Source organism: Orycteropus afer, unplaced genomic scaffold, assembly GCF_000298275.1.
Source record: "Orycteropus afer afer isolate SDZICR_OR568_19922 unplaced genomic scaffold, OryAfe1.0 scaffold00089, whole genome shotgun sequence".
Lineage (NCBI taxonomy): Eukaryota > Metazoa > Chordata > Mammalia > Tubulidentata > Orycteropodidae > Orycteropus > Orycteropus afer.
In genome coordinates this window covers 6,765,811-6,787,446 of record NW_006921676.1, presented here as the reverse complement: position 1 = coordinate 6,787,446, position 21,636 = coordinate 6,765,811, and the positions used below count along the sequence as shown (strand labels likewise).

General features: G+C 37.6%; 1 protein-coding gene across 1 annotated transcript in view; it reads left to right on the top strand.

Annotated features, from left to right (window-relative positions):
• ATP11A (ATPase phospholipid transporting 11A) overlaps positions 1–21,636 on the top strand; it is a 194,681-nt gene that overhangs the window by 135,458 nt on the left and 37,587 nt on the right. The window contains exons 15-16 of the mRNA XM_042781157.1: positions 2,962–3,065; positions 21,110–21,291. Of these exons, the coding sequence (XP_042637091.1) occupies positions 2,962–3,065; positions 21,110–21,291 (286 nt within the window). The remainder of the gene's footprint in view (positions 1–2,961; positions 3,066–21,109; positions 21,292–21,636) is intronic.

Sequence of the window (21,636 nt, the reverse complement as noted above, 5' to 3'; positions counted from 1 at the left end):
TATATGTGAACTGCTCTATGAAAAGTGAATTTACTCTGTAAATCTTCACCCAAATCAAAATAAAATTAAAAAAAAAAAAAAAAAGAAATCATTTTGCACTGGGCAAACGGTGCTACAAAAGACCTCTTTAAAGTATTGAAGGGCAAAGATGTCACTTTGAAGACTAAGGCACGCCTAACCCAAGCCAGGTATTTTTAATCACCTCATGTGCATGTAAAAACTGTACATGAATAAGAAGACAGAAGATGAGTTGATGCCTTTGAATTGTGGTATTTGTGAAGAATATTGGAAATACCATGGACTGCTAGAAGAATGAACATGCCTGTCTTGAGAGAAGCGTAGCCAAAATGCTCCTTGGAAAGCAGAATGGTCAGACTTTGTCTCACCTACTTTGGTCATGTCAGAAGGGACCATTTCCTGGAGAAGAAAATCATGCTTGGTAATGTAGAGGGTCCGTGAAAAGGGGGCAGACCCTCAACAAGATGGATTGACACAGTGGCTGCAACGATGGGCTCAAGTATAGCAAGGATTGTGAGAATGGAGTAGGACTGGGCAGTGTTTTGTTTCATTTTGTTGTACCTAGGGTCACTGTGAGTCAGCACTGACTTGATGGCACCAAACAGCAACAACAACATAACAATGTATGTTTATTGGAGATCAATAAACTCTGGTTTGTTTTATAGAATATTGGAATATTGGAATGACAAATGTGTGAAATATACAAATAAAATCCCTTTAAAAACAATTTCTTAATTGAGTTTTGTTTGTAAATTACCATGTAAATCCAAGAACTCTATAGTTCTGATTTGATATTATACTCCTTTTACATTCTTGTATTTTATGGTTCTGTATGTTCATTTATGGGAGCTCTGGTAGCGTAGTGCCTAAGGCACTTGACTGCTAACCAGAAGGCTGGCGGTTCAAACCCACCAGCCACTCTTTGGAAGAAAGATGGGCGATCTACTTCTGTAGTGTTACTGCCTCAGAAACCCAAGGAGGGGTCACTATGAGTTGGGTCTGACTCAACGGCACATAACAACAACAACAACATCTTCATTTACATTACGCATGTATGTGTGTACTGCTTTCATTTATTAGCCTCATGCTTGTTCACAAAACTGGCAAAGCAAGGTCTAAAGCTGATGCCAAATACTACTACATATTGAATTTTGCTTTATCATCTGGAATATTTTTTGTCAACGAATCTCCATGACTAAATCTTAAGGCTGAATGTGTCCCCTATTTTGAAATGGATATAGAGGAATTGACAAGTTGAGACACTGAAAAATATAAGCCATTCATAAAACATTAGCATGAATCATAAGCCATGAAGCATGATTTTTATAGAAAATTGTGTTATTGTTCAAGAACGCAGCATTACATTATCTAGACTAAAATTATTCTATAACAGTATCTGATGACATATAAGCACGAGGTAGAAATTACATCTTTTAGTCTGCAATTGATTCTGAAATCAAGCTGGTTTTAGCTAAAGCATCTGCCTTTCCATGAGGACTGACTAGTAATCCTTGGTCAAAATCTATAGGTTTTGACTTGTTTGGGCTTCCAGTCCACTCCCAAACTCTTTCTGTAACCATTTTCTCAGCCCCATGTTCTTGGTAAACAAGCATTATTAGATGTCATCCTTTCTGGCCATCCGTTGACATGAACTTTGGCTTTTTTGAGTATAAATCTCATCTGTGCTTTAAACATTTTTGCTACATGTATATCAAAGATGTACTTCCCAGGACCTATGAAATAAGCTAATATGGGTAGGACCTAGAAAATAAGCTAAGGTGAGTTCCTGATACTATAATTTAGTGCATGGACCCTTGTCCAGGTTCCAGAGTGGGATCAACTGGTCATTAGCTCCAGAACTATGCCCTTCCCATACCTCCTCCTAACCTCACCTCTGCCAGGATAATTGGCTGGTGTGGAACAATTGTCTGTCTCAATCTGGTACGCTCTGGATTTGTTTTCCCTGACATATTTCCTGAGGACTCTCAAAATTTAGGGTTGCTAAGTAGAGAGTTCCACATTTGAGCTTTCTGTTTGGAAGACAAATTAAACATATAATATGGACAAAAGGCAGTGTTTATTCTTTAGCTATTGCAATTGCTATCATGGTGTGCAATAGTATTTCTATAAGCCAACAATTAAAAGCAAAAGTAGCATTGCAAAAGTGGTATATTGCCTTGTAGGCTAAAAGATTTTTCACTAAAAGAGAAAGGAGCATTTGTATGTGCCAGGGGCATTTTAGATAAATGCTGGTGTCTCGGCTCTTTTCATGCTTCCATTTTATCAGGTACTGTAGAGTTCTTCCTTCGATTTACCTGGAAGAGAGAATCTTTTTATCTTGAGAGATGAGAAGCATGCATTTGCAGCACAAGTACATTTGAAGTAATTAGGACATTACTTGAGGGGTAGGGAAAAAATTATACAAAGGAATTTTCTTGTAACTCATTAATATGAGGACACCCTGGATGTTTTGTTCTGCATAAAAATGTATTCCTTTCTGAAAGAATTTTACCGTCACTTTCCAGCACTCCAGCACATTGCTAACACGCCTTTTGGATCAGTCATGCCCTTTATTTTATTACCATGCCGCCCCCTTTCCTAGCACAAGGTCATTTTGTTGCCCCTTCATGTCTTCACTAAAGAGAAGGCGGAAGAGACCATAGGGAAAATACTCAGGAGCCTTTTTTTTTTTCTGGTTCGTAACTTCCCTGTGACATTTCTAGGGCTGAAAAATAAAAAAATAAATAAAATGGAGGCTTTGCGATAATATGTGGATTTAATTTTTTCCTGACCTTACATGTTAACTGCCCTTTTGAAATCTTCTTTACATTAATCTCACCTCTGGTATTTTCTGCTTTTGTTTTTTAATAATAGCTTAATTTAAAAAATAACTTAGTCTTCCCCGTATTGTGATTAAATAAATATACTTTTCTCATGTTATAGGAGAAATTTATCTGTTTTGCAAAGGAGCAGATTCTTCAATATTTCCCAGAGTGATAGAAGGCAAAGTTGACCAAATACAATCCAGAGTGGAGCGCAATGCAGTGGTAAGATGATGGATTGATGGGGTGTTGAGCTTTAGAGAAGCTTAACTCGTTCTCCTCCATTATGAAGGAAATTTCTTATTATAAAAATTGCTAGCTAAGAATATTACATTATATTCCGTAAGAGGTAACTTTGGAGATCAGAATAGATGCTATAAGAAAAGGAAAATTTACCTGTTGATTACCAGTGGTGTTCCTGATATCTGGGTGATACCCTTTAGGAAATTTACTCAGCACATACTATTCGTGTTTTCCATTCTAAAGTAGGTGGCTAGGCTGGTTGGTGGATATTTTGGGGGAATTGGAATAATAAGCACATTTGTGGTTATTGTACCGGAGCAAACAGATCTTTATCTTGGATTCCTAGTGATTACCTTCAAAAAAATTAGCATTTATGCTTTCCATTGTAATTCCATCTATTTGTTTTTCTTGCCACATCTTATATTTAAACATGTTGTTGAGTCTGTTCTATAACTTTAATAATACTGTTCACTCTATCACCAAATCTGAGCATTCTACCCCAGTAGCTCTAGCTATCTCTCTTTATGCACTGTTGTGGGTGTAGGACACACCTATGTATCACACACAGGGAATATGTGCCTTCTTTTCCAAATGAGAACCCCTAAAGCCCAGGTGATGTGTCCTTCTTAACAGAAGAATTCCATCTCTTGCCTTTATCGCTACTTTATCTACATGGTTGTTGAATTCTACATATCCATATCCTTCATTTTACTCTCTTCTTTGATTATAATCAAGGATGTCGTCTTCACAGGGCTTCTCCCTCACTCTCACCCTAGGGTAGTCCCTTACCTCACAACAATTTTCAGGAAAAGAACAAGGTAGCTGACATACTCTCCTCCCAGAAGTTCAATATAATAATGATTGAAATGTCTATGCACAACAAAATTTAAGAGTTTAAAGAATTGCTATAAACTAAAGAAGATTTAGCCAAGATAATCTTGGAATAAAGGCCATGAATATTCAAAATTGCTTTTACTTACAGATTTAACATTTATAAGTAAATCAGTTGTCTTAATTTGATTTTCAATATTTGATTACTCTAGATATTGTAAGGGAGCTCTGGTAGCATAGTGCCTAAGGCACTTGACTGCTAACCAGAAGGCTGGTGGTTCAAACCCACCAGCTACTTCTTGGGAGGAAGATGGAACAATCTACTTCCGTAGTGATACTGCCTCGGAAACCCAAGGAGGGGTCACTATGAGTCGAGTCCAACTCGACGGTACATAACAACAACAACAACAAGATATTGTAAATGAGCTCTGGTGGCATAGTGCCTAAGGCATTTGACTGCTAACCAGAAGGTTCATGGCTCAAACCCATCAGCCACTCTGCGGAAGGAAGACTGGGTAATCTACTTCTGTAACGATGTACTGCCTCAGAAACCCAAAGGAGGTTGCTGTGAGTTGGAATCAACTCGATGGCAGTGAGTTTTGTTTTTGATTTAGATATTGTAGAATTAAAATGTTTGATTTACTGACGGGACCCCTTTTTATCCTAAGACCATACTTACAGCATCTAATGTAGTCTTAAACCTTGTGTTTTGGTTTTCTAGTGCCACTCTAACAGAAAATACCACAAATGGATGGCTTTAACAAACAGGGATTTATTCTCTTACAGTTTAGGAGGTTAGAAGTCTGAATTCAAAATGCGAAGCTCTAACGGCTAGGTGAAGACCCCTCAACTTAGGACTTCAGCTCTGCCTCTTGCTCCTGGCTCACAGAAGCTGGAGGCTTCTTTGAACTCAGGCAGCTGCTATCTGCTGAGGCTGACAAACCCACGGTCAACAAATCGAATGGCACAGTCCCAAGATTGTCAGACAATGTGGCAGGCCACTAGTTCAAGTCCAGAAATAGTCCCAAGATTGGCAGACAACATGGCAGGCCACTGAGATGAAGACTCGGTTACATGCAGGGTCCAACCGTACCAAAAAACTCAGAGACCTTTCTCAATGCTGCTTCTTATAAACTGGAAGCAGACCACATCCCTAAAGCAGTTACTCAGCTGCTCCAGTGGATTCCACCATGGGGCTGATTAGCAGTCTCATCATGGGGAATAACTACATCCTGCTGCCCAGCCAAGTTGACACATAACTACCACACTGTGTTAGACTGGGTTCTCTAGATAAACAAAACCCAGCAAAGCTTATATATAAAGAGAGAGAGAATTTATCTTAGGAAAATGGCTCACAAATGTATAGAAGCTGGCAAGTCCAAAGTCCCTGGAGGAAACGTCGGGCTGGAGGCAGCCTTAGCTTCCGCAACTGCAGAGGGCTGAGAAATTCAAGGCTCGCAGGCAGTACACTGGTTGTTGACTCCAACGAAAGACGAATCTAAGATCTCCAGGCCGAGCGGTGGGCTGCTCACTCATGGAAGGTTGTAGTCAGCACACCAGGGTCTTGATCCACAGAAGAATGTCTCTCTTCCCAGGATGTCCCTGGATATCCTGGAAGCAGGCCACACCCCTAGAGAAACTCCCCTTGAACAGACTGGCCACTCAGAACACAGTCATCCGATCCCATCATGGGAACAACCACACAGAACTGGGGTCCAGCCAAGTTGACACACAGCTCCAACTATATCACACACCTTGTTAAATTTTGCTATCAATGTGTATATCATTCTGCTTTAAGTTCCTATTAAAACATCTAGTAACTCCTTCTGGTCAAATAAGGTACCTCAGTAAATAAATTATAGATTTAGGGTTTTTGAACTTTCATGTATGGGATCATAAAATATAGTAACAGTAAGTCACTAATTTCTGCTCTCCACAGAGGTGAAAAACCTGTTAGCATGGAAGATTAAGGACTTCTAAGTTGTTGTGTTCTTAGGTGCTGTCAAGTCAGCTTGACTCATTGTGACCTTATGTACAACAGAACAAAACACTGTCCAGTCCTGCATCATCTTCACAATCTTTGCTATGCTTGAAATCATTTTTGCTACCACCATGTCAATTTATCTCAATGAGGATTGGTCCCTCCTGACATGACCAAGGTATATTAGAGGAAGTCTGGTCATTCTTGCTTCTAAGAAGCATTCTTGCTGTACTTCTTCAAAGACAGATTTGTTCATTCATCTGACAGTCCATAGTATTTTCAGTATTCTTCACCAGCACTACAGTTCGAAGGTATCAGTTTTTCTTAGGTCTTCCTTCGGTCTTCAGTCTTATAAGTACACAGTATACATATACAAAAATGTATCAGTCCATTTATACACAGTGAATTTTGTTTTATTTTTTATTCTGATTTGGGTGAAAGTTTACAGAGCCAATTCATTTTCCATATAGCAGTTCACACACATTTTGTTTCCTCACATTGGTTGCAATTCCCATAATATAACAGCTTTCTTCCCACATCCTCCCTGTGGTTACCTTTTCCCTGTGTCCTTTCCCATGCATTCCTGCCCTCTCAGCTATCTCTCTGTGCCTGTGCAAATACTGCCCTTCTGATCTTCTATGGTTGATTGTTCTAAGGAGTGTACCTACCTGGTGTAAATGTTCACCTTATATACCTGTCTATTGTTTGGCTGGAAGACATGGGAGTGAGTTCAATTCCAGACCCAAAGGATGACTAGGGGCCATAGTCCGGGGGGTTTTACCAGTCTCTGTCAGACCAGTTAGCCTTACGTTATTATGATTTTGAGTTTTGTTGTATATTTTTCTCCCACTTTCCCCAAGATCTCCTGCACTGATCCCTTTCTGAGAAATTGATAGTGGTAGCCAGGCACCATCTAATTCTTCTAGTCTCATAGTCATGTAGGGTGAGGTTTGAATGGTCCACTAGTCCCTTAGACTTAACGCTTCCATGGGTCTTTGGTTTCCTTCCTATACACAATAAATTTTAATAGTAAGACGTCCCTTATAAGAGTGTGTGAGGTTATATGCCCTGAAGAGAGAGCTCCATCTTTGATTCATTTTCAAAACCAGCTTCTGAAATAACAGTCTAAGTCTTATTTGCTACTAATGACTACATGAGTCTGGGCACATTTATAACGTATAAGTCAAATAATGATATGATTCTGACAAAAGGAATTTCATTATCCAAACCAGGAAGATAAAGAGGGGCAATGACCAGGAATGATGCTGTCTCTTGCTCTGTTAATTCTTCTTTTTGCCACTTCTGTTCTTTGGGAGAAACATAGCTGAACTAAAGGAAGTTAATGGGATCAAAACTATAATTCATTATATTCTGTCTAAACAATTTCTGGCTATGTCTGAGAAAAATACAGACTTTCACATTCACTACTTCTTTATACAATATTATGTTAGTTTCCTAAACATAGAAGCTTCTGCAAAAGCAGGTACATGAATCTTACTTGCTAACATTAAAGGTTGCTTCAAGCATCTGTCTACCTGCATTTTATAGAAAGAAAGCCTCTTACTTCTTTGAGATTATGCCATAAATCATCTCTCATTTCCTAGAAATCTGATAATACTGCTCCTTAAAGAGAAGAAGATCATCTTTTTGTAGCTGTTACTCCAATAATGAAGAACAGATAGATAAATTGATGGTCCAGAAATAAAATAGTTTTCCCCCACCATTTACTAAAACCCAAAACTAACATAAACATTCTCTTAATAAAGCACTGTCAGCAAAAAAGAGGAAGACCCTGAATGATATGGCTTGTGACACAGTGACTCAACAGTGGGCTCAGGCATGGCACCAATTATAAGGATGGCTTAGGACTGGGCAATGTTTCATTCTGTTGTACATACAGTCACTATGAGTCAAAACTGACTCAACAGCACCTAACAATAACAATAAAGCATTATTTATCTCCTCTCAAAAAAAAATATATTAATAATCTTTATGGATACCGATTGACACATCTTTTCTCCCATGGAGCAGTTGGAGGATTTGAACCGCTGACCTTTTGTTAAGCAGCAAGTGCTTAACTGTTGCACAACCAGGTCTCCTTGACATATGTATACACATATGAAAACATTACCACAATGATTATATGGTAATGAATATATCCATCACCCCTAAAAGTTTTCTCTCGCCCCTTGATAATCTCTTTCTTGCACATACATCCTCCCATACACACACATAGGGGAACTATCAGTTTCAACTCATAGTGCAAGACCAGCAGGGAACTGGATTTCTTTCTGTAACTGTAGATTAATTTGGACCATCTAGAGTTTTATACAGCAATCCCTCATGGTACGATGGTAAAGTGCTGAGCTGCTAAACAAGTGGTTGGTTGGTTAAGACTCCTACCCAAAAGGCTGGCGTTCTGAACCCCCATCCTGTGGCTCTGTGGGAGCAAGACTTGGCAATCATGTTCCGTAAAGATTATAGTCAAGAAAACCCTATGGGGCAGTTCTTCTCTGTCACATGAGTCGCTTAGAGTCAACTTGATAGCACCCAACAACAACTGATTTTTATACTAATGGAATCACATAGTACATACTGTTGTATCTTGCATCTTTCATTGCACACAACTATTTGAGATGTATCCATGATTTTTCATGTACCAGTAGTTCATTCCTTTTTATTGCTGAGTAGCAGTAGTCCGTTGTGTGCATGTGTACCACATTTTATTAATTCATTGATTACTGATGAATATTTGGGCTGTTTCCAGTTTGGAGCTGTTGTTTAAAAAAAAAAAAAGCTGTTGTAAACATTTGTGTACAAGTCATGGGACAGGCATATATTTACTTTTCTCTTGAGAAATCTGTCTTCCTCTATACATAACATCTTCTAGCTGCTGTTAAGAATTTGTCATTCTCACTAGTGTTTAGCAGTTTGATTATGATGTAACTTGGTATATAGATAGTTATGTTTCTTGTGCTCAGGGTTAGTTGAGTTTTTTTGATATTTGAGTTTATATTTTACATAAAGTTTAGGAACTTTACAGCCATTATTTCTTTTTTAAAAATATTTTAACATAAACATTTTCGTGAAAAGTATACACAGCAAAACAGATACCCATTCAGCATTTTCTACATATAATGTTCAGTGACATTGTTGATATTCTTCAGATTGCATCAACATTCTTACTATTTCTGTTCTAGTTATTCTATTCCCATTGACTTAGTCTCACTGCCCATCAACATTCTTATCTAAGATTTAAAGTAACTGTTGTTCATTTAATCTCATATAGATAATTTTTTAAGCACAATTCTCAAGGTTAGCCATTATTTCTTCAAATATTTTTTTCTGTTCTCCTTTGTTTTCAGGAACTCTAGTTACTTATATGTAACGGTGCTCCAGGTTTTCTCACAGCTTGCTTTTTTTTCCCCCCATGTGTTTCATTTTACACAGTTTCTATTGCTGTGCCTTCAAGTTCACTAATCTTTTTTATGCATTGTTTAATGTGCCATTAATACCATTCAGTGTATTTTTCACCTGAGACATTAGAATTTTCCTCTCTAAAAGATCTATTGGGGGCTCTTTTTTTAATCTTTCATGTCTTTACTTAACTTTTTGAACATAAGTAATTTAATTATAATAATTGTTTAATGTCCTGACTCTAACATCTATGTCATTTCTGAGTGAGCTTTAACTGATTGATTATTCTCATTATGTGTAATGATTCTCTGCTTCTTTGCATGCCTGGTAATCTTTGCTTGGATACCAGACCATGAATTTTACCTTGTTGGGTACTGGATATTTTTGTATTCCTATAAATCTTGAACTTTGTTCTGGGATGCAATTAAATCACTTGGTAAAAGTTTGTTCCTTTCAGGTGGTGTATGCTAAATTATTTATGCTAACAGTGCCCACGTGATGGCTAGTTTTTCCCAGTGAAGCAAGACCTTCCTGAGTACTCTATCTAATGGAGGTCCTATAAATTAAAAGTTTTTTCAGTCAGGCCAGTGGAAACAAGAATTTTTCCCACTTCCTGATGTTTTTTTCCCCCTGGCCTCTGATAGTCTTTCTCACATCCATATGCTGATCAGTACTTGATGGGACTGTCTGCAGATCTCTGGTATTCTCTCTACATTTGTCTTCTGTTTGTTGTACTCTGTCTTATGAACTATGGGTGACTTGTTCTCCCCAGACTCTTAGGTGGGTCTCTTTAACTAAAGGAATTTACTAGCTTCCACCTAATAATCACCCTCCCTATGCCTCTGCCTAGAAATAATCAAGGCAATAAACTGGAGCACTTGTTTTCCAGCTCTCAGGGATCACTGCCCTTTGTTGCCTGATGTCCAGTATCTTGAAGAACATTGTTCCATATATTTTGTATGCTTGTTAGGTAGTAGAATACATATGGTTCCTATTACTCCATTTTGGTAAGAAAATGAAACATATATATTTTTAACTTATTTTGAAATAATTATAGATTCACAGAAAGTTGCAAAGATAGTACAGAGAAGTCCCATGTTCCCTTTACCCAATTCCTCCCATTCTTACATCTTATAAAACTATAGTACAATATCAACACCAGAAATTAACATTGGTATAGAATATGTGTGGGAGCTCTGGTAGCATAGTGGCTAAGACACTTGCCTGCTAACCAGATGGCTGGCGGTTCAAACCCACCAGCCACTCCTCGGAAGGAAGGTTGGGCAATCCTACTTCTGTAGTGATACTGCCTCGGAAACCCAAGGAGGGGTCGCTATGAGTCAGATTTGACTCGACGGCACATAACAACAACAACAACAACAATAGAATATGTGTATAGCTCTGTATCATTTTATCACACGTAGATTTAGGTAACCACTACCACAATCAACGTGTACGGAACTATTCTGTCACCATGTGATTTCCCTCCCAGTACTCCTTTATACACCCCCTCTCCTTCACCCTTTGCCATCCAGTGGGCTACCACTGATCCAGTCCTGTATCTGTGATTTTGTCATTTCAAGAATGTCATATAAATGAAATCATATAATATGTGACCTTTTTAGATCAGCATCTTCCATTCTACATAATGCCCATGAAAACAATCCAAATAATTACATGTGTCAATAGTTCATTCCTTTTTATTGGTGACTAGGATTCCATGACATGAATGCACTATAGTTTGTTTAATCATTCACTCACTGAATGATATTTTGGTTGTTTGCAGTTTGGGGCTATTATAAATAAAGCTTCTTTGAATATTCGTGTACAGGTTTTTGTGTGGATATAAATTTTCATTTTCCTGGGGAAAATGCTGAGAAATTCAGTTGCTGAGTCATAATAAGTGTATGTTTAGTTTTATAAGAAACTGCCAAACTATTGTCCAGAGTGTCTGTACCATTTTACATCCTATCAGTAATGTATGAGAGATCCTATGTCTCCATGTCCAGCCAGTATTTGGTATTGTCACTGTTTTTAATTTTTCTGTTTGAGTTGGTATATAGTGATATCTCACTATTGCCTTAGTTTGCACTTCTCTAATGGCTAGCATTAATATCTTTTCATGTACTTACCTCCTCACGTCTGCTGCCACTTTTCAGTGAAATGTCTCCTAGGTCTTCTGCCAATTTTCTAATTGGGCTTTTTGATTTCTTTTACTGTTGAATTTTGAGAGTTTGTTATATATTCTAGACATTAGTACTTTGTCAGGTAAGTATTTTCTTTCAGCAATAGCTTATGTTTCCATCCTCATAATACTAGGTGTTTCTCAAAACAAAAGTACTTAATTCTGGTGAATTCATTTTATCAATTTGTCTTTTATCCATCATACTTTTGGTATCAGTCTAAGAACTCTTCACCATGCCATATGCACCAAACATATTCTCCTATGTTTATCTAAAGAGAAAGTTTTATGTTCTCATTTGAGTTCATTTTTGTATTTAGAAAAAAGTAACGAGATTTAGGGTGAGGTCAATTTTTTTGTGGACGAGTATCCAATTGTTCAACACCATTTGTTCAAAAAGCTATTTTTGCTCTACTGAAGTATGTCAAGCCAAGGCCTGAATTCTGGAAGGGTGCTTCTTACATTTATGCATTGGATGGAACAATGTATTACTCACATAGAGAAGAGACAGAGCGAGGTCAGCTTCGATAGTGGGCACTGGCCCCCATGGCCAGTGGGTCACTTCCACAGCTGACACAGGGTGGTGGTCTACACACGCCCATCTTGTGCCGTAGTTGAGAGACCCTGTTATCTCCTTGATGAGAACAGATAAAGTAGTGGGTTGGCCAGGGACCGTATGATGTGCATGTATAAGCGGAACAAAGGGATATTCATTATGCCTGCAACAGGAAAGGAGTTTCCCTAATAAGGAGGAAGGAGATACCACGACAGGACAGATCTGTGGTTTTCTTTTTCAGATTATCCTTATATTTTGCATCAGGGTAATACTAACACCGTGAAGTTAATGTGGAAGTGTACTCTCATCTTCTATTTTTTGAAAGATATTTATAGAATTGTTTATAAGTTTATTTATAATTTAATATTTATAAATTCTTTTTAAAATATTTCATAATATTCTCTAGTGAAATCATCTGGCCCTGGGGAATTTTTTGGTGACTTTTTTTAAAATTATAAATTTTATACCCTAATAGTAGGGAGCTCTGGTGGCAAAGTGCCTAAGGCATTTCACTGCTAACCAGAAGGCTGGCGGTTCAAGACCACCAGCCACTCCTCAGAAGGAAGACTGGGCAATCTATTTCCATAGAGATACTGCCTCAGAAACCAAAGGAGGAGTTGCTGTAAGTCAGAATCGACTTGATGGCAGTGAGTTTGTTTTTTTTTTTGTTGTTGTTGTTGTTAAGTGCCGTCGAGTCATTTCCGACTCATAGCGACCCCATGCACAGCAGAACGAAACACTGCCCGATCCCGCACCAGCCCCACAATCCCTGCTATACTCGAGCCCATCATCGCAGCCACTGTATCAATCCATCTCGTTGAAGGCCTCCCCCTCTTTCGTCGACCCTCCACCCTACCAAGCATGACATCCTTCTCCAGGGAATGGTCCCTTCTTACAACATGACCAAAATAGGTGAGACGAAGTCTGGCCATTCTTGCTTCCAAGGAGCATTCTGGCTGCACTTCCTCCAGGACAGATCTGTTAGTTCTTTTAGCAGTCCATGGTACTTTCAGCATTCTTCGCCAGCACCACAACTCAAAAGCATCAACTCTTCTTCGGTCTTCCCTATTCATTGTCCAGCTCTCACATGCATACAAGGCGATTGGAAATATCATGGCTTGTGTCAGGCGCACCTTAGTCCTCAAGGAGATATCCTTGTTCCTCAGCACTTGAAACAGTTCCTTCGCAGTTGACTTTCCCAATGCTACACGACGTCTAATGTCCTGACTGCTGCTTCCATTGGCATCGATTGTAGAACCAAGCAACGTGAATTCCTTGACAACCTCAATCTTCTCTCCATTGATTGTGATGCTGCTCATTGGTCCAGTTGTGAGGATTTTTGTTTTCTTTATGTTGAGATGTAATCCATACTGCAGACTGTATTCTTCAACCTTCATCAGTAGGTGCCTTAAGTCATCCTCACTTTCAGCAAGCAAAGTTGTATCGTCTGCATATCTCAGGTTGTTAATGATTCTTCCTCCAATCCTGATACCACGTTTTTCTTCATATAGTCCAGCTTCTCGGATTATTTGCTCAGCATATAGATTGAATAAGTGTGGAGAAAGAATACAACCCTGACGCACTCCCTTCTTGATTTTAAACCATGTAGTGTCCCCTTGTTCTGTTCGAACGACAGCCTCCTGGTCAAGGTACAGATTCCTCATGAGTACAATCAAGTGCTCAGGGATTCCCATTCTTCTCAATGTTATCCATAATTTGTCATGATCCACACAATCAAATGCCTTTGCATAGTCAATAAAACACAAGTAAACATCTTTCTGGTATTCTTTGCCTTGAGCCAAGATCCATCTGACAACAGCTTTTTTGTTGTGGTGGTGGTTTTTTCACCTTAATAGTGATAAAACAAAAACAAAACAAATCCACTGTCATCAAGGCACTTCCAACTCATAGCAACCCTATGACAGCAGAGAGTTGCCCTATAGGGTTTGCAAGGCTGTCAATCTTTCTGGAAGCAGACTGCCACAACTCTGTCCCACAGAGCAGCTGGTAGGTTCAATCTGCCTACCTTTTGGTTGATAGCCAAACACTTTAACCACTGTGCCACCAGGGTTCCTTCTAATAGTGATAAACCAAAAATAAATAAATAAGTGCCATTGAGTCAGTTTCAATTCATAGCAATCCCCATTGGGTTTCCAGGACAGTAAATGTTTATGGAAGTAGATTGTGCTCATCTTCCTTCCATGGAGCCGCTGGTGGGTTTAAATTGCCACCATTCTGATTAGCAGCCATATGCCTTAGGCACTGTGCACCAGAGCTCCTTTCTAATAGTTGACAGTGCTCTTTAAACTAATTCATATTGGGTAAGTTGTGATTGTGCATTTTTAAGAATTTGGTCCAATTCATCTCATTTGTCAAAATGTGTGAGTAGTAGTATTCCTTTCCACCATTTGTTTGTCAGTTTGTCATACTGTGGTGGCTTGTGTGTTGCTGTGAGGCTGGAGGATATGCCACAGGTATTTCAAATACCAGCATGGTCACTGATGGTGGACAATTTTCATGGAGCTTCTAGATTAAGATAGACTGAGAAGGAAGGGGGCCATCCACTTCTCAAAAAATTGGCCAGTGAAAACCTTATGAATAGCAGTGAAACTATAGTATATTACTGGAAAACTTGATGAATAGCTCAAAACATTGTCTGATATAGTGCCAGAAGATGAGCCCCTTAGGTCAGAAGGCACTCAAAATACGACTGAGGAAGAGCTGCCTCCTCAAAGTAGAGTTGACCTTAATGACATGGCTGGGAAAGTAGAGTTGACCTTAATGATGTGGCTGGGACCTTCATTTGTTGATGGGGTGCAACTCAAAATGGGAAGAAACAGCTATTAACATCCATTAATAATCAGAACATGGAATGTATGAAATAGGAATCTAGGAAAATTGGAAGTTGTTGGAAATGAAATGAAACACTTAAAGATCGATATCCTAGGCATTAGTGCTGAAACAGACTAGCATTGGCCATTTTTAGTCAAATAATCATATGATCACCTATGCCAGGAATGACAAATGGAAGAGGAATGGCATCATATTCATTGTCAAAAAGAATGTTTCAAGGTCTATCCTGAAGTACAGTGCTGTCAGTGGTAAGATAATAGCCATATGCCTACAGGAAAGACCAATTAATACTACTATTATTAAAATTTACACACCAACCACTAAAGCCAAAGATGAAGAAATTGAAGATTTTTACCAACTTCTGCTGTCTGAAATTGGCCAAAAGATGTACTGATGATTACTGGTGATTGGAATGTGAAAGTTGGAAACAAAGAGGAAGCATCGGTACTTGGAAAATATGGCCTTGGTGGTAGAAATGATGCTGCAGATTGCATGACAGAATTTTGCAAAACCAACGACTTACTCATTGCAGATACCTTTTTTCAACAACATAAATGGTGACTACACATGGACCTTGCCAGATGGAACACACAGAAACCAGATAAGCTGTATTTGTGGAAAGAAGTGATGGAGAAGCTCAATATCATGAGTCAAAACAAGGCCAGGAGCTGACTGTGAAATAGACCACCAATTGCTCACATGCAAGTTCAAGTTGAAGCTAAAGAAATTTAAAATAAGTCCACAGAGCCAAAATAAGACCTTGATTATATCCCACATGGATTTAGGGACCACCTGAAGAGTATTTGATGCATTGAACACCAGTGACCAAAGACCAGACAAGTTGTGGAATAACATCAAGAACATTATACATCAAGAAAGCAAAAGGTCACTAAAAAAGACAGGAAAGGAAGAAAAAACCAAAATGGATGTCAGAAGAGACTCTGAAACTTGTTCTTGAATAGAGAGTAGCTAAAGCAAATGGAAGAAATGGCAAAATAAAAGAGCTGGACAAAAATGAATTTGCCTGTAAACTTTCACCCAAATCACAATAAAAATTAAAAAAAAAAAAAACTGAACAGAAGACTTCAAAGGGCAGCTCAGGAAAACAAAGTAAAGTGTTAAAATGAAACATGCAAAGACCTGGAGCTAGAAAGCCAACAGGGAAGAACACACTCAGCATTTTTCAAGTTGAAAGTACTGAAGGAAAAATTCAAGCCTCGAGTTGCAATATGGAAAGATTCTGCAGACAAAATATTGAATGATGCAGGAAACATCAAAAGAAGATGGAAAGAATACACAAAGTCACTGTACCAAAAAGAATTGGTCAATGTTAATCTATTTCAAGAGGTGGCATATGATTAAGAATCAATGGTATTGAAGGAAGAAGTTGAAACTGCACTGAAGGAATTGGTGAAAAACAAGGCTCCAGGAATTAACAGAATACCCATTCAGATGTTTCAACAAGCAGATGCAATGCTGGAGGCTTTTATTCATCTATGCAAGAAATTCGGCAGACAACTACCTGGCCAATTGGGAGGAAGAGATCGGTATTTGTGCCCATTCCAAAGAAAGGTGATCCAGCAGAATGTAGAAAATATCAAACAATATCATTAATATCACGTACAAGTAAAATTTTGCTGAAAATAATTCAAAAACAGCTATAGCGATATATTTACAGAAAATGTCCAGAAATTCAAGACTGATGCAGAAGAGGACATACAACAATTTGATGTCATTGCTGACATCAAATGGATCTTGGCTGAAAGCAAAGAATACCAGAAAAAATGTTTACCTTTATTTTATTGACTATGCAAAGGCATTTGACTGTGTGGATCATAACAAATTATGGATGACATTGCAAACAATTGGAATTTCAGAACACTTAATTGTGCTCATGAGGAACCTGTACAGAGACCAAGAGGCTGCCATTTGAACAGAATAAGGGCACACTGCATGGTTTAAAATCAGGAATGGTGTGTATTAGGATTGTATCCTTTCACCATACTTATTCAATCTGTATGCTGAGCAGATAATCCAAGAAGCTGGACTATATGAATAAGAACACAACATCTGGATTGGTGGAAGACTCACTAACAACCTGTGATATACAGATGACACAACCTTGCTTGCTGAAAGTGAAGATGACTTGAAGCACTTACTGATGAAAATCAAAGAGTACATACAGTCTGCAGTATGGATTACACCTCAACATAAAGAAAACAAAAATCCTGATAACTGGCTGATAAGCAACAGCACAATAAATATAGAAAGGATTGAATTTGTCAGGGATTTCATTTTACTTGGATCAGGAAGCAGCAGTCAAGAAATCAGATGTCATCTTTCACTGGGAAATCTGCAAAAGACCTCTTTAAAGTGTTAAGAAGCAGATGTCACTTTGAAGACTAAGGTGGGTATCATAGTGCCTAAAGCACTTGACTGCTAACCAGAAGGGTGGCGGTTCAAACCCACTAGCCACTCCTCAGAAAGAAGATTGGACAATCTACTTCCGTAGTGATACTGCCTCGGAAACCCAAGGAGGGGTCGCTATGAGTCGGGGCCAACTCGATGGCACATAACAACAACAACTACCCAAGCCATGCTATTTTCAGTGGCCTCCTATGCATGTGAAAGCTGGACAGTGAATAAGGAAGAATGTAGAAGAGTTGATGCCTGTGACTTGTGGTGTGGGAGAATACTGAAAATACCATGGACAGCCAGAAAAATGAACAAATCTGTCCTAGAAAAAGGGCAGTTGGAATGCTCCTTGGAAGGGAGAATGGCCAGACTTCGTCTCACCTACTTTGGTCCTGTTGTCAGAAGCTACAGTTCCCTGGAGAAGGATATCATGCTTGGTAAAGTAGAGGGTCAGTGCAAAAGGGGAAAACCCTCACCAAGATGGATTGACACAGTGACTGCAACAGTGGGCTCTGGTATAACAAAGATTGTGAGGATGACATACAACCAGGCAGTGTGTTGTTCTGATGTACATAGGGTTGCTATGAGTTGGAGTCAACTTGATGACACCTAACAACAACAACACTGTGTATTCCTTTATTATCGTTTTCATGTCCACAGGATCTGTAGTAATCTGTTTCGTTTTTGATATTGGCAATGTGTGTCTTCTCTCTTTTTTCTTTTTTCTTGCTCAAGATTTGTCCATTTTAATATTTTCTTTTAAGGACCCAGCTTTTTTGTTTCATTGATTTTTCTTTATTATTTTTCTGTTTGAATTTCATTGGTTTCTGCTCTTATTATTTCCTTCTTTCCAATTGCTTTGTGTTTTGTCATCTTTATTTAGTCTGTTAAGTCGAAGGTTACAGTATTGATTTCAGGCTTTTCTTCTTTTCTGATGTCAACATGTAGTGCTATATATTTCCCTCTCAGCACTGCTCTATCAATGAAACCCAAATTTGATATGCTGTATTTTCATTTTTATTTAGTTCAATGTATTTTTTAATTTCCTTCAAGAAAGTCTTTTATTTGTGGGTCATTTAAAAGTGTGTTATTTAGTTTCCAAGTGTTACCTTCCTTTTACCCTTCTGTTCTTGATTTCGAACTCCATTTCACTGTAGTCAAAGAAAACACTCTGTAAAATTTCAGTTCTTCTAAATTTGTTTATGTTAGTTTAATGATAATGACCTAGGATATTGTCTTGGTGAATGTTCTGTAGCACTTAAAAAGAATGTGTGTTCTGCTTTTGTTAGATGTAGTGTTTTATAAATGTCAATTAGATTCCATTGGTTAATAATGTTCTTGGGTTTTTCTATATCCTTGTTAATTCTATGTCTGATTGTTCTATCAATTATTGTGAGAGGAATGTTGTAATCTTCAGCAGTAATTGTAGATCTGTCAGTTTCTCCTTTTATCTGTATCAGTTTTTGCTTTTTGTACTTTGCAGCTCTATTGTTGGTGTATATACATTTAAGATTGCTGTGTTTTCTTGATAGATTGAACTTTTTGTCATTACATAAGGTCCTTCTTGCTCTCTGGTAGTTTTATTTCCTCTGAAATCTGCTTTATGTAATATTAATATAGCCATTCCTGTTTTCTTTTGATTGTTTTCATGGTATATCGTTTTCCATGTTTTACTTTAGTGCCTAAGGCACTTGACTGGTAACTAGAAGGCTTGTGGTTCAAACTCACCAGCCATTCCTTGGAAGAAAGTTTGGGAAATCTACGTCCGTAGTGATACTGCCTCGGAAACCCAAGGAGAGGTTGCTATGAGTTGGGTCTGACTCGACAGCACATAATGACAACAACAACATATCATATTTTAAGGAAATTTCATATAGACAGCATGTATTTGGATAGTACTTTTTTAAACTACTCTGCGACTATCTGTCTTTTAATTGGTATATTTAGACCATTTATATTTAATATAATTATTGATATGCTAGTGCTTAATTCTGTCATTTTTTTCTTTTGTTCTCTCTATTTTTCTTTTCTCTTTTCCTGCCTTTCTGTGAGGTACTTGAACATTCTATAAGTACCACTTTTATTTTTATTTTTGTGTTTTTCAGTTTATCATCTGTATAAGTAGCTAGTTTGCTCTTGACATATTATATTTATATAACTTATCAAAGTCCAATGACTGACATTTACTAGTTCCAATGAAGTGTAGAAAACCTCACCTCTTTTTATATCCCTTTACCCTTCCTTTTAATAACATTATTGTCTTAAATATTTACTCATAAATATTTGCTCTTAAATATTTACTTAAATATTTACCACATCAGATAGTATTATAAATTTTTGTTTTAACCATCAAACACAATTTAGAAAACTTAAGGAGAAAAATATATTATATTTATACATAATTTTATTCTTTCTCTCTCTTTTTTTTTTTCTTTCTTCTTGATGTTCCAAGATTTCTTCTTTTATAATTTTGTTTCTGCTTAGAAAACTTCTTTTAGCCATTCTTGTAGGGTAGGTCTGCTGACAATGATTTTACTAGTTTTCCTTTAACTGAGAATGTCCCAGTTTCCCTTTAATTTTTGAAGGATATTTCCACTGGACATACAGTTCTGGGCTGATAGCTATTTTCTTCAATATGTGTCATTCAATATGTGTCCTCCTTGTCTCCATGGTTTCTTTGACCAGGAAAGAATGTTTGAAGGATAAGTAATAAAAGAAATTTCAGAGTATTCCTGTAGAATAGGATTTCAACCACATATAGAATATTTCCTTTATGCTCACCCCTTCGTAGGCTCTTGCTTTATCCCTTCTGGCTTCATAAGCTCCTGGGACAATAAGGGCTTTTAAACTAATGGTGATTGTGCCCTTCAAATAAATTTGGAGGTCTAAAAAAATATGAACTGTTCTCTGAGGCTTATAGGACATTTAAACTTATACAATGGAAAATCTTAAAAATTCTCCCAGAATTACCAGTGGTTATTTAGGAAGATTTTTATTCTTTTCATATTATCAATACAATTGAGGGTGAAGGAACCAGACAAAACAGAAAGGAAAATAATACATCCTCAGTTTAAAAACATTTGTGTTAGTGTTAACATTCTGTAGCAATAATCAAGGTAAAGATGGTTTGTTTCATCTTGATGGGAGTGAAACTTGTATTGTCAGAATGAAGAGGTTTTTTTATGCCCTATATTTTGTTCTTTTACAGTCTCCGTGAGTCTTACTTATTTACAGTTTGTCAGCATTGCGATGTGTTCTCTATTGTGTGGTGACATACAGAATTATGCATCACAGTAAAGAATTCTGTTATTCTTAGATTCTTATTTTACTCTTCTGTGTAACCAATAATTTTGATAAAATACCTAACAGTTTTCTTTCCCTGAGTACTAAATAAGGCAAAATATATTGCCATTTATCCACATAAAACATGTAACTTTAGAAAGATCATTTGATATCTATAAAATTACAAATTATCATCCTAAAAATGTTTAAATTGAACTGTTTATATATGAAAATAAAGAAGTAAAGTCTGTTTTTTGGTATGATGGCTCCAATTTCTATTATTTATATCCATGCTTACTAGTTTGAAAATTTTATAATCCATAATGATCATCCATATTTAATGTGGACATAAATAATTCAGTTGTAAATGACTAGCTCATATAAGAGTTGATTGGTTTATAATTCTTTGATTAGTCATTCTAATTAGAGAGATGGGATATTGAGAAGGCAATAATATTTATGCAAATGACACTTTCAATTCATGTTAAATATGACAATTTATTCTATAGGAGGGACTGCGAACTTTGTGTGTTGCCTATAAAAGACTCATTCCAGAAGAATATGAAGGCGTTTGTAAACTGCTGCAGGCTGCTAAAGTGGCACTTCAAGATCGAGAAAAAAAATTAGCAGAAGCATATGAGCAAATAGAGAAGGATCTTATTCTGCTTGGTGCTACAGCTGTTGAGGACCGGTAAAGTAACAGCTTATACCTTGTCTTCAGAAACAAAGTATGATGAAGTATAACAATTTTTGTGATCCATGGAGGGAGCTTCAGAAGGGAATATTGTCAACTGCATCTAATGTTAGATATGCTTATTCATTAAAGAAAAAACAAACTCACTACCACTGAGTTGGATCCGACTCATAGCTACCCCTCCTTGGGTTTCTGAGGCAGTATCGCTACAGAAGTAGATTGTCCAACCTTCCTTCCAAGAGTGGCTGGTGGGTTTGAAGTGCCAGCCTTCCAGTTTCATAGCTACCCCTCCTTGGGTTTCTGAGGCAGTATCACTACAGAAGTAGATTGCCCAACCTTCCT